The following is a 12,304-nucleotide window of genomic DNA, read 5'->3' on the forward strand; positions in this document are numbered from 1 at the left end:
CCTTTTCTTTGTGTATAGTGTCTATAAGTTTGTCAAATTTTCCTCTAAGAAACACACTGATCAGCCACAACATTAAAACCACTGACAGGTGAAATGAATAACATTGACTATATCATTACGATGGCACCTGACAAGTGAACAGTCAGTTGTTGAATTTCAAGTGTTGGAAGCAGGTGAAAAGATGCCTTAACGAGAGCGACTTAAGGGCCGAATAGGGATGGGAGCTCGGGGAGCGAAGGCTAGCCGGTCTGGTCTGATCACACAGAAGAGCTGCTGTAGCTCAGATTTCTGAAAACCGTAATGATGCCCATGATAGGTGTCAGAACACAGAGTGCATCCCAGTTTGCGGTGTAGATGCAGACCAGTCAGGGTGCCCATGGTGACCTCTGCCCACCACCAAAAGAGTCTCCAATGGTCATGTGAGCATCAGAACTGGACCACGGTGCAATGGAAGAAGGTCGCCTGGTCTGATGGATCACGTTTTCTTTTTGATCATATGGATGCTTACCTGGGGAAGTGATGGCAGCAGGTGCACTATGGGAAGAAGGCAGGCTGGTGGAGGGAGTGTGAAACTCTGGTCAATGTTCTGCTGGGAATCCCTGGGTCCGGCCACTCATGTGGATGTAAATGCACTTACCTAGTGGCCTCTTTCAGCAGGATAATGCTAGGTAGCCTACAGATGCCTATATTACTAAAGGATAAACTAAATGACCATTTCCTGATTAATTAATGTCTGTTATTGTACTCATACAGCCATAAACTCCTAATTCAGCAATATATTATTCATAAATCTTAAAATGTCATTGACTACCTGTCTTTTATAAACGAAAAATGTGTTGTTTACATGAGGAAGTAGGCTAAGTATCATTAGTAATTAGCCTATAACCAGCATTTTTTTTTATATTTTTTTTATACAAAAACAGTTATATGAGTTATTTTAGTGGTCATTAACTTTATGATAATGGTTTTTGGAATCACACAAGAGCACAAAAACAAAGAAATATTGTAAATAAGCTCCAGCAACTTAAAGCATTGTTTTGTTTGCCTGCATAGAAAATACTGAGGCAGCATGAAATTAAAATTAATCTTTTCCTCCACCTTCAATGCTTGGACCCGTATAATAGTGCATTTTTAGTAAGGGGGTTTTGAGATAGCTGTTTGGAAAAAAAAAAGAAAGAAAAAAAATCACTTCTGGAGAAAACAAGATTTTGTGTAATTGGACTTTTGACTCAGTCTAGCACCATTCTACCCTAAATGCATATTTCGGTTTCATAAGACTTAAATTCGACGTAATACACGATAAACGACCTTGTTAAACCTGGCTTTAGATCTTAACTTGAGATGTAAGTTTGCATAATGTTGTGGTCTCGTCTAGTAGTTGAAGAGTCTTTAGGATCCTGTGAACTCGACGCATGCAGCGCATGCGCAGTAGCGGTACAGTCAGACTTAACTCGACGACAGTCGTCATTTTTTTGTCAAAGCTATTAAAATACCGGCATCTTTGTCATTTCTAGATAATACCTACATCATCTTATTATTCATCTTCAGAGTCTCAACATGAGTGGAGATGCATATAAACGCTATCAGGTACCAAATTTCGAACATGTTATCTATATTAAACTATTCGCGCAGGTCATATTTATTTGCAGTGAAATTGTACGTAAACTTTACAAACGAAAAGTTAAGATTGTGCATACATGGAAAATATTTTAATAGCACAGCGCCAACTTTATGCGCAAATATCTTCTAATTGCATGTGTTTTTGTTATTGAAATGCGACATGGTATGTTTAAATGCTGTATACATGTGTGTTTCAGATGGAGTGCGGGTCTGTGGACTACAGTAAGTGTGTGTTTACAGGTGATGAAGCAGCGCTCGTGACAGTCACAGTGAGATGGAGCAGAAATGGCGTCAGAGACTAAGTCCCGTCAGCCGCTCTCTCTGCTGTCTATTGTTCAGAAAAAGCGCTGCAAAACAACACTTGACACCTGAAATGCTTCACACTGAGATCCCATTCACATAGAGTAGTAGATCGACTGTCGGGAAATGACTGTCATCGTGTGGATTTTGAAGGATAACGGGCTGAATTTGGCTGCTGAAAGTGGGGAAAGGGTGCGTGAGGACTTAGTCTCTGCGCCATTTTCTCTTCTCTGACTGAATATGAGCAGCAATAACTCATGTGACAGGCAACTCGCTCACCATTACAACCACAAAAATGCCACAGTTGTCACTGTAGAATCATAATAGGAAAGGTTTTGCTATCTTTTTTTGCCTTGAAATTTATTTTTACGTGACGGTGATAACATTATTTTATTGTAGCATTAACTATGGTATTTGGCTTAAACTATGTTTAGTAGTAACATTAACAAAAAAGTACTGACATTTTAGCACCTTGGGAGTACCATATTGTCTTGGAATGTTGCATGGCAATACTGGCATGGGTTCTCAAACTTTTTGTGGCCAGGGACCCCCAGCCTATAGGGTAACATTTGTTTTCCAAGGACTCCTCATAATTATAACCGTGATTAAAGTTAATGTGGATGGGAGTAATAAATGAACACACTTGTTTTATTGGCTCAAATGGCCCCCATCTGTTGGCCTATATGGACTTCTTAATAATACAACAGCACGTTCAAAGTTGTTGACAAAAAGAAAAAGAAATTTGGTGTGTCAGTCGCATTGTATTATTATATTTAAAATTAATGTAAAATACTAGATAAAACGAAATATTTACAAAAACATAATGAACATGTATTTAGTTGCCCTTATTTTTATTTAATAGTAGCCTATCAAACCAATTTATTTAAAGCGAAACAGAAAATATCTTTGGCCTCCTCTCTCATTTGGCACGTATCTAAATGGTTCCATAGTCACATGTATTTGGATGCTAAACTATTATTTATTTTGTACACAAGACTTCACTTGTGTCCCAAATATCCACATAAAACATCATAAATTCATATCTGTTTTGAATAGAAAGTGAATTGCTTTCTGGAGTGATGTCACAAAAATGTACAGAAACTTGCCTCACAGACATGAGAACTACGTGTATAAAACCTTTAAGTGCGCTTTTAAGTTTCTACGTTTTGCTTATTTGACATTAAATGCATTATATAAGTCACTTTGGAATGTAAGTCACAGCACGTTTCAGATGATAAAATAACGCAACTTATAGTCCGTAAAATATGGTTTAACTAATAACTTCACGACCCCCCTGGCTATTGGTCAAGGACCCCCAAGGGACCCCACTTTGAGAACCCCATATGTATATATGGAAAGAGAGAGAGAGAATGACAGTAGATAAAAAATGCAATAGTAAATAATTGCTTGTAGTTCTGAAGCAGTAGAGAATGTTGAATTCCAGCATTAGTGAAGGTTTGCTCTGACTGCAGTCGTTGTGGCTTCTTCTTATCTCACTTTACAGTTGTTGTTGAACCTCATGTACACTGATATTACTCCCTAAACACCCCTTCAAACTGCCTAGACCTTACAGACACATAATTGTGAAGGTACAGTGATGCCATCAGATCAGTTTGAGGGCACTCATAAGCTTACATACTCTGCCTATTTTCAACTTTGAAGCAATAAAAAGCACCAATTTTCTTTGATCTGTTTGTCTCTTTGAGTTCCAGTTTACTCCAGTTAGATAAAATGAAGTGAGGACTCCTTTAAACACGGAGTCCCCAGTGACATCATAACTTGTGTGTAGGGTAGAGCTGTTGAAAAACAGAGTTACGACACTCCCATAAACTTTCATGGGAATTAAGGAACGTTTGTTGTGGAGCAACCAATAGTTCCAAACAACCAATAGTTCAATACAACCAATAGTTCCAAACAACCAATAGTTCCAAACAACCAATAGTTCCAAGCAACCAATAGTTCCAAACAACCAATAGTTCCAATACAACCAATAGTTCCAAACAACCAATAGTTCCAAACAACCAATAGTTCAATACAACTAATAGTTCAAAACAACCAATAGTTCAATACAACCAATAGTTCAAAACAACCAATAGTTCAATACAACCAATAGTTCAATACAACCAATAGTTCAATACAACCAATAGTTCAATACAACTAATAGTTCAAAACAACCAATAGTTCAATACAACCAATAGTTCAAAACAACCAATAGTTCAATACAACCAATAGTTCCAAACAACCAATAGTTCCAATACAACCAATAGTTCCAATACAACCAATAGTTCCAAACAACCAATAGTTCCAAACAACCAATAGTTCAATACAACCAATAGTTCAAAACAACCAATAGTTCCAAACAACCAATAGTTCCAAACAACCAATAGTTCAATACAATCAATAGTTCAATACAACCAATAGTTTCAAACAACCAATAGTTCCAAACAACCAATAGTTCAAAACAACCAATAGTTCAATACAACCAATAGTTCAAAACAACCAATAGTTCAATACAACCAAAAGTTCCAAACAACCAATAGTTCCAAACAACCAATAGTTCCAAACAACCAATTGTTCAAAGCAACCAACTGTTCCAATACAACCAATAGTTCCAAACAACCAATAGTTCCAAACAACCAATAGTTCCAATACAACCAATAGTTCCAATACAACCAATAGTTCCAAACAACCAATAGTTCCAAACAACCAATAGTTCAATACAACCAATAGTTCAAAACAACCAATAGTTCCAAACAACCAATAGTTCCAAACAACCAATAGTTCAATACAATCAATAGTTCAATACAACCAATAGTTTCAAACAACCAATAGTTCCAAACAACCAATAGTTCAAAACAACCAATAGTTCAATACAACCAATAGTTCAAAACAACCAATAGTTCAATACAACCAAAAGTTCCAAACAACCAATAGTTCCAAACAACCAATAGTTCCAAGCAACCAATTGTTCAAAACAACCAATAGTTAAATACAACTAATAGTTCAATACAACCAATAGTTCAAAACAACCAATAGTTCCAAACAACCAATAGTTCCAAACAACCAATTGTTCAAAACAACCAATAGTTAAATACAACTAATAGTTCAATACAACCAATAGTTCAAAACAACCAATAGTTCAAAACAACCAATAGTTCCAAACAATCAATAGTTCAATACAACCAATAGTTCCAAGCAACCAATTGTTCAAAACAACCAATAGTTAAATACAACCAATAGTTCCAAACAACCAATAGTTCAAAACAACTAAGTTCAAAACAACCAATAGTTCAAAACAACCAATAGTTCCAAGCAACCAATAGTTAAATACAACTAATAGTTCAATACAACCAATAGTTCAATACAACCAATAGTTCCAAACAACCAATAGTTCCAAACAACCAATAGTTCCAAGCAACCAATAGTTAAATACAACCAATAGTTCAATACAACCAATAGTTCAATACAACCAATAGTTCCAAACAACCAATAGTTCAAAACAACCAATAGTTCCAAGCAACCAATAGTTAAATACAACTAATAGTTCAATACAACCAATAGTTCAATACAACCAATAGTTCCAAACAACCAATAGTTCAAAACAACCAATAGTTCCAAGCAACCAATAGTTAAATACAACTAATAGTTCAATACAACCAATAGTTCAATACAACCAATAGTTCCAAACAATCAATAGTTCCAAACAACCAATTGTTCAAAACAACCAATAGTTAAATACAGCCAATAGTTCAATACAATCAATAGTTCAATACAACCAATAGTTCAAAACAACCAATAGTTCCAAACAACCAATAGTTCCAAGCAACCAATAGTTCAATACAGCCAATAGTTCAATACAATCAATAGTTCAATACAACCAATAGTTCAAAACAACCAATAGTTAAATACAGCCAATAGTTCAAAACAACCAATAGTTCAAAACAACCAATAGTTCCAAACAATCAATAGTTCCAAACAACCAATTGTTCAAAACAACCAATAGTTAAATACAGCCAATAGTTCAATACAACCAATAGTTAAATACAGCCAATAGTTCAATACAACCAATAGTTCAAAACAACCAATAGTTCCAAACAATCAATAGTTCCAAACAACCAATTGTTCAAAACAACCAATAGTTAAATACAGCCAATAGTTCAATACAATCAATAGTTCAATACAACCAATAGTTTCAAACAACCAATAGTTCCAAGCAACCAATAGTTCAATACAGCCAATAGTTCCAATACAACCAATAGTTCCAATACAACCAATAGTTCCAAACAACCAATAGTTCCAAACAACCAATAGTTCAATACAACCAATAGTTCAAAACAACCAATAGTTCCAAACAACCAATAGTTCCAAACAACCAATAGTTCAATACAATCAATAGTTCAATACAACCAATAGTTTCAAACAACCAATAGTTCCAAACAACCAATAGTTCAAAACAACCAATAGTTCAATACAACCAATAGTTCAAAACAACCAATAGTTCAATACAACCAAAAGTTCCAAACAACCAATAGTTTCAAACAACCAATAGTTCCAAACAACCAATAGTTCAATACAACCAATAGTTCAAAACAACCAATAGTTCAATACAACCAAAAGTTCCAAACAACCAATAGTTCCAAACAACCAATAGTTCCAAACAACCAATTGTTCAAAGCAACCAATTGTTCCAATACAACCAATAGTTCCAAACAACCAATAGTTCCAAACAACCAATAGTTCCAATACAACCAATAGTTCCAAACAACCAATAGTTCCAAACAACCAATAGTTCAATACAACCAATAGTTCAAAACAACCAATAGTTCCAAACAACCAATAGTTCCAAACAACCAATAGTTCAATACAATCAATAGTTCAATACAACCAATAGTTTCAAACAACCAATAGTTCCAAACAACCAATAGTTCAAAACAACCAATAGTTCAATACAACCAATAGTTCAAAACAACCAATAGTTCAATACAACCAAAAGTTCCAAACAACCAATAGTTCCAAACAACCAATAGTTCCAAACAACCAATTGTTCAAAGCAACCAATTGTTCCAATACAACCAATAGTTCCAAACAACCAATAGTTCCAAACAACCAATAGTTCCAAGCAACCAATTGTTCAAAACAACCAATAGTTAAATACAACTAATAGTTCAATACAACCAATAGTTCAAAACAACCAATAGTTCAAAACAACCAATAGTTCCAAACAACCAATTGTTCAAAACAACCAATAGTTAAATACAACTAATAGTTCAATACAACCAATAGTTCAAAACAACCAATAGTTCAAAACAACCAATAGTTCCAAACAATCAATAGTTCAATACAACCAATAGTTCCAAGCAACCAATTGTTCAAAACAACCAATAGTTAAATACAACCAATAGTTCCAAACAACCAATAGTTCAAAACAACTAATAGTTCAAAACAACCAATAGTTCAAAACAACCAATAGTTCCAAGCAACCAATAGTTAAATACAACTAATAGTTCAATACAACCAATAGTTCAATACAACCAATAGTTCCAAACAATCAATAGTTCCAAACAACCAATTGTTCAAAACAACCAATAGTTAAATACAGCCAATAGTTCAATACAACCAATAGTTCAAAACAACCAATAGTTCCAAACAACCAATAGTTCCAAGCAACCAATAGTTCAATACAATACAATCAATAGTTCAATACAACCAATTGTTCAAAGCAACTAATAGTTCCAATACAACAAATAGTTCAAAACAACCAATAGTTCCAAATAACCCATAAGTCAAGCATTAAACCCCATTAATTTCAGTGTTTCTCAAGCACACTCACTAAGTTGATGAAATTACTGCATATTTTTGACATGTTAACGCATTAGTTGACCTCTCAGGAATTTAGCCAGTAGTGGTATTTTATGAAGCGCATTGTAGTTAATATCTATCGTTAGATAATAAATAGTTGCAGGTAATTGCAGTTAGAGAATGTGAGCAACATTTCCAAATGCTAGTTGTCATATTTGTAACCGTTTTTAGTCTTTCTGCAATCTTTCTCTCCCTGTAGGAGGTCGAATGAGTTTCTATGAAGACTGCCCATTCAAGGAATAACTTATCTAGCACCTCACTGGATATATTATATAATAAAGAGTTTCGTTGAATGCAATTGGTTGCCTTGTTTTGTTTTTTGGGTAACACTATTTTTAACTTCTTTCTTGGGTTAAATTCAGTATTTGCTTGCATTCATTAATATTCACTTCTTGAGTATCATACAATAACATTAGGTTGTGAGAAATTAACCTTTTTTAAATGTAACATAAAAAAAAATCTAAACCTACAAAAATCTAGTGTTTGAAAATATATAAAATATATATTTAAATGCAAAACCGGAAAAAAATAAGTAAGCATTTTGACCGGCAATACTCTTGAGAAACTAGACTAAGGGGCCGTTTACACGACAGTTTTCAACTAAGAACTTTTTATGTGTTTTGGCCGGTCATTAACATAACAACAGGGTTTTTTGGGGCCTAAAAAACGCAAACTTTTGAAAACAGGATTCAAAGTGCAAGTATTTCAAAACAATACTGTTATCGTCGACGTGTAAACTACAAAAATGCAAATTTGAGAATACGTAGATGTCATGCGTTATATATGAATATTATTTTTCCGGCCACCAGAAACCTCTAATTTCCCTCTTTGCACTGAAATTGAATTAAAAAAAAAAAAAATTCTCTGTTTTAACCCCGCATTTTAACCTACACTAATTGTAATCTATATATATATATAATAAACATATTTGCAAAAAAATATTTAGACTAATAAATTTGACTTAAGGTGTTCAGTCAAGGAGTATGAGTGTGACCCAAGTAAAGAACACCTAAACTCAAGAAATCATATTAAAGTTGTCTCTTTATCTCTCTCCAGAATAAAATGCTACTGTAAAGCGTAGTCAGCATAGTAATCGAGGCACATTATGCCTTAATATTTACCAGAAATTGCTGCAAATATTTTGAAACAGTTGTCCATCCAGAGTTGTTTGGCGCTATTGAGAGCTCCATAAACCACATGACCTGGAGATCAAAGCATGTCGCAACTGTTTTTCAATGGCTCTGGTGTAGGAGAGCTTCGGAAAAACCCACACTTTCATTTTGCTCATATTTGTCAATTATTTATTTGGGAAGTATGCTAATTTTAAAGTAAATTTAAGAGATTAATATGTTGATCTATGCTTATGAGCTGGTAAACAAACCCTCTTCACAGTCATTGGATTGGCTTCATAATGTAGTGTACTGCCGAGGCATCATGTTTTACTTATTTAATAAAAGAAAGCTGGTTAGATGGTCTTTAATGGTTCAGTAGCACAAAAGCAGGCTGCACAGGAGTCGTCGAATGAGAACAGCACAATGCTTTTATACACGACAAGTACATTTATGTGACATTTTGCTCCTATAAGTGTATTTGAACTCTGTGAGTAATGTGTTTTATGCCAATCACTGTTGTATGTTTTTAAAGGTTTAAAACAGGCACATACAATTTAAAAATGAAATTCTAAAGTGTATAATAGCTTAATAAGCATAATGCGGACATATGTATAATATTTATAATTATTATTTGATTTTATTTCCTAAATACAGTATACCGACATAATCTATGATTACCATATTCATATGCTATGGTTTTTACATGGTACAACAAGGTACGGTGTGGTTTTCTTCTGTTACTTTATTGTTAGTAAAATAGCATAATAACACAATATGCTGGTTATTGTTATGATATAGTATCATGCAGTGTGATATTTTATTTATGCCATTTACATGATATTACATCAAGTAATTGTATATCACATACCTCTGAGGAGTCTTAGAATGTATCACAGTCCTTATTTTAATTTAATTTTAAATGAATTTTTATTTCATTCAGATGTATGACACCTCTAAATCTGGGAAGTCTTATAAAAAACTATTATTTTTGACTCAGATTCACACAAACACAAGGACAAACATAAAGACAGAGAACACAAGAGAGAGCGGGACAACTCAAAGAACGGCAACAGGTGATTTTTTTTTTTTATTACTTCCTTTATTTTCACATTGTTTTCAAGGCAGAAATAATTCTAACACTGTGTACAACTCATTCCCTGTACTTTCAGGTCTAGCAGATGTTTATATATTATTTTTTTATTATTCATTGGAGATTCTTTTATCTATTGTCCTAAAGGAGAATCTCATCTTTTTCCATTTGTTTTACAGCGAACACAGAAGCTCTTCAGAGAAGAAGCATCGAGAGAAAGAAAAAGAGCAACTTAAGGAGAAAGAAAAGCGAAAAGAAGAAAAGGTCGATTCAATTGTGCCATAAGAGTTACAAATAATATAATTAATTAAATATGCGCCTAAGTATTTGAACATGCTTTATGTGTTTATACATCTTATTTTGGGTGCGTTTTTGTTTTCTTGTGAAGTTCCATAGTTCTGATGGGAAATATCGAGATAAAGAGAATGGCTTTGTAAGGTGAGACAGTGATGTGCCGCAATGTTTACATTTCCACATTGTAAAATATAAAAGATGTATAATTTTATTTATAAACCAAGCCAAACTGCTGAACTTGTAATCGAACCTAAAAATGTTGTAAAAATAGTACGTCTCTTGTTTCAGCCCACCGTCAATTAAAGTGGAAGAGGATAATGGCTATCATCACTCCATCAAACATGAGAAGTCACTCAAGAGGGAGCGGGATGAAGACGAGTATGTGCAATAAGATCTGTTCCCATGATCCTTAGCATATGGCATGTAAAAACAAAGTGATTTATATTTGTAAAGCAGGTATAAACACAAGCACAAAAAGGTTAAAGTGGAGAATGAGAAGAAAGTGAAAAAACGTAAACAGGAAGATGACAGTGATTATGAGGAGAGGGAGGTAAACATTCCTCTTTGTCTTGAACTATGTACACCTTCTCTTTTGGCTTTGGACTGTTATTGAAGTCATATCTCACTGACCCAGGAAAGGAAACCAAAGAAGAGGACCAAAGTGGAAAAGAAAGACACCACTGGTGGGAAAAAGAAAGCCAAAAATGAGCCGGAGGAGAAGTGGAAATGGTGAGACAAGAAAATTGGAATTTGAGACAAATCTGTACTCATCTTGAAATGTCGCTCCCTTCATCTGTTATGCAATATCTGTCTTTTTCTTCCTCTGTTACTCAGGTGGGAAGAGGAGAGACACACAGATGGCTCCAAATGGAAGTTTCTGGAACATAAAGGTCCTGTGTTCCCCCCGCCATATGAACCCCTGCCAGGCCATATCAGGTTTTATTATGATGGTGAGTAGCATTGGCCTTTGACCCCACCAGCTGTCTGCTATCATGTTCTAGTCAAATACTATGCAATACTATCCTAAAATAATTAAAGATTTAATTACAATTTGATACATGTTTTTAAAAAGTGCCCCAGTTATACTATTTTAAAGGTTCCTATTTATTTTAGGTCTCCTACAGTAAGTTTACATGCATCTAAGGTAAAAAATAAACACTTACTAAACATAATATACAGTGAGGAAAATAAGTATTTGAACACCCTGCTATTTTGCAAGTTCTCCCACTTGGAAATCATGGAGGGGTCTGAAATTGTCATCGTAGGTGCATGTCCACTGTGAGAGACATAATCAAAAAAAAAAAAATCCAGAAATCACAATATATGATTTTTTAACTATTTATTTGTATGATACAGCTGCAAATGAGTATTTGAACACCTGTCTATCAGCTAGAATTCTGACCCTCAAAGACCTGTTAGTCTGCCTTTAAAATGTCCACCTCCACTCCATTTATTATCCTAAATTAGATGCAACTGTTTGAGGTCGTTAGCTGCATAAAGACACCTGTCCACCCCATACAATCAGTAAGAATCCAACTACTAACATGGCCAAGACCAAAGAGCTGTCCAAAGACACTAGAGACAAAATTGTACACCTCCACAAGGCTGGAAAGGGCTACGGGGAAATTGCCAAGCAGCTTGGTGAAAAAAGGTCCACTGTTGGAGCAATCATTAGAAAATGGAAGAAGCTAAACATGACTGTCAATCTCCCTCGGACTGGGGCTCCATGCAAGATCTCACCTCGTGGGGTCTCAATGATCCTAAGAAAGGTGAGAAATCAGCCCAGAACTACACGGGAGGAGCTGGTCAATGACCTGAAAAGAGCTGGGACCACCGTTTCCAAGGTTACTGTTGGTAATACACTAAGACGTCATGGTTTGAAATCATGCATGGCACGGCAGGTTCCCCTGCTTAAACCAGCACATGTCAAGGCCCGTCTTAAGTTTGCCAATGACCATTTGGATGATCCAGAGGAGTCATGGGAGAAAGTCATGTGGTCAGATGAGACCAAAATAGAACTTTTTGGTCA

The 12,304-nt window shown here is 34.9% G+C and overlaps 1 protein-coding gene across 4 annotated transcripts in view; it reads left to right on the top strand.

Annotated features, from left to right (window-relative positions):
* The first annotated feature begins 1,407 nt into the window (after positions 1–1,407).
* top1b (DNA topoisomerase Ib) overlaps positions 1,408–12,304 on the top strand; it is a 31,625-nt gene continuing 20,728 nt past the window's right edge. Inside the window, exons 1-9 of one of the 4 annotated variants that reach the window (XM_084428103.1) lie at positions 1,408–1,587; positions 1,818–1,860; positions 9,889–9,964; positions 10,161–10,245; positions 10,370–10,419; positions 10,564–10,653; positions 10,729–10,825; positions 10,910–11,004; positions 11,110–11,225. In XM_084428103.1, the coding sequence (XP_084284229.1) occupies positions 1,558–1,587; positions 1,818–1,860; positions 9,889–9,964; positions 10,161–10,245; positions 10,370–10,419; positions 10,564–10,653; positions 10,729–10,825; positions 10,910–11,004; positions 11,110–11,225 (682 nt within the window). In that variant the 5' untranslated portion in view covers positions 1,408–1,557. The remainder of the gene's footprint in view (positions 1,588–1,817; positions 1,861–9,888; positions 9,965–10,160; positions 10,246–10,369; positions 10,420–10,563; positions 10,654–10,728; positions 10,826–10,909; positions 11,005–11,109; positions 11,226–12,304) is intronic. The other 3 variants (XM_084428104.1, XM_084428105.1, XM_084428106.1) reach the window with 3 other exon arrangements.

Source organism: Rutilus rutilus (genome assembly GCF_951802725.1).
Source record: "Rutilus rutilus genome assembly, chromosome: 13".
Taxonomy (NCBI): Eukaryota; Metazoa; Chordata; class Actinopteri; order Cypriniformes; family Leuciscidae; genus Rutilus; species Rutilus rutilus.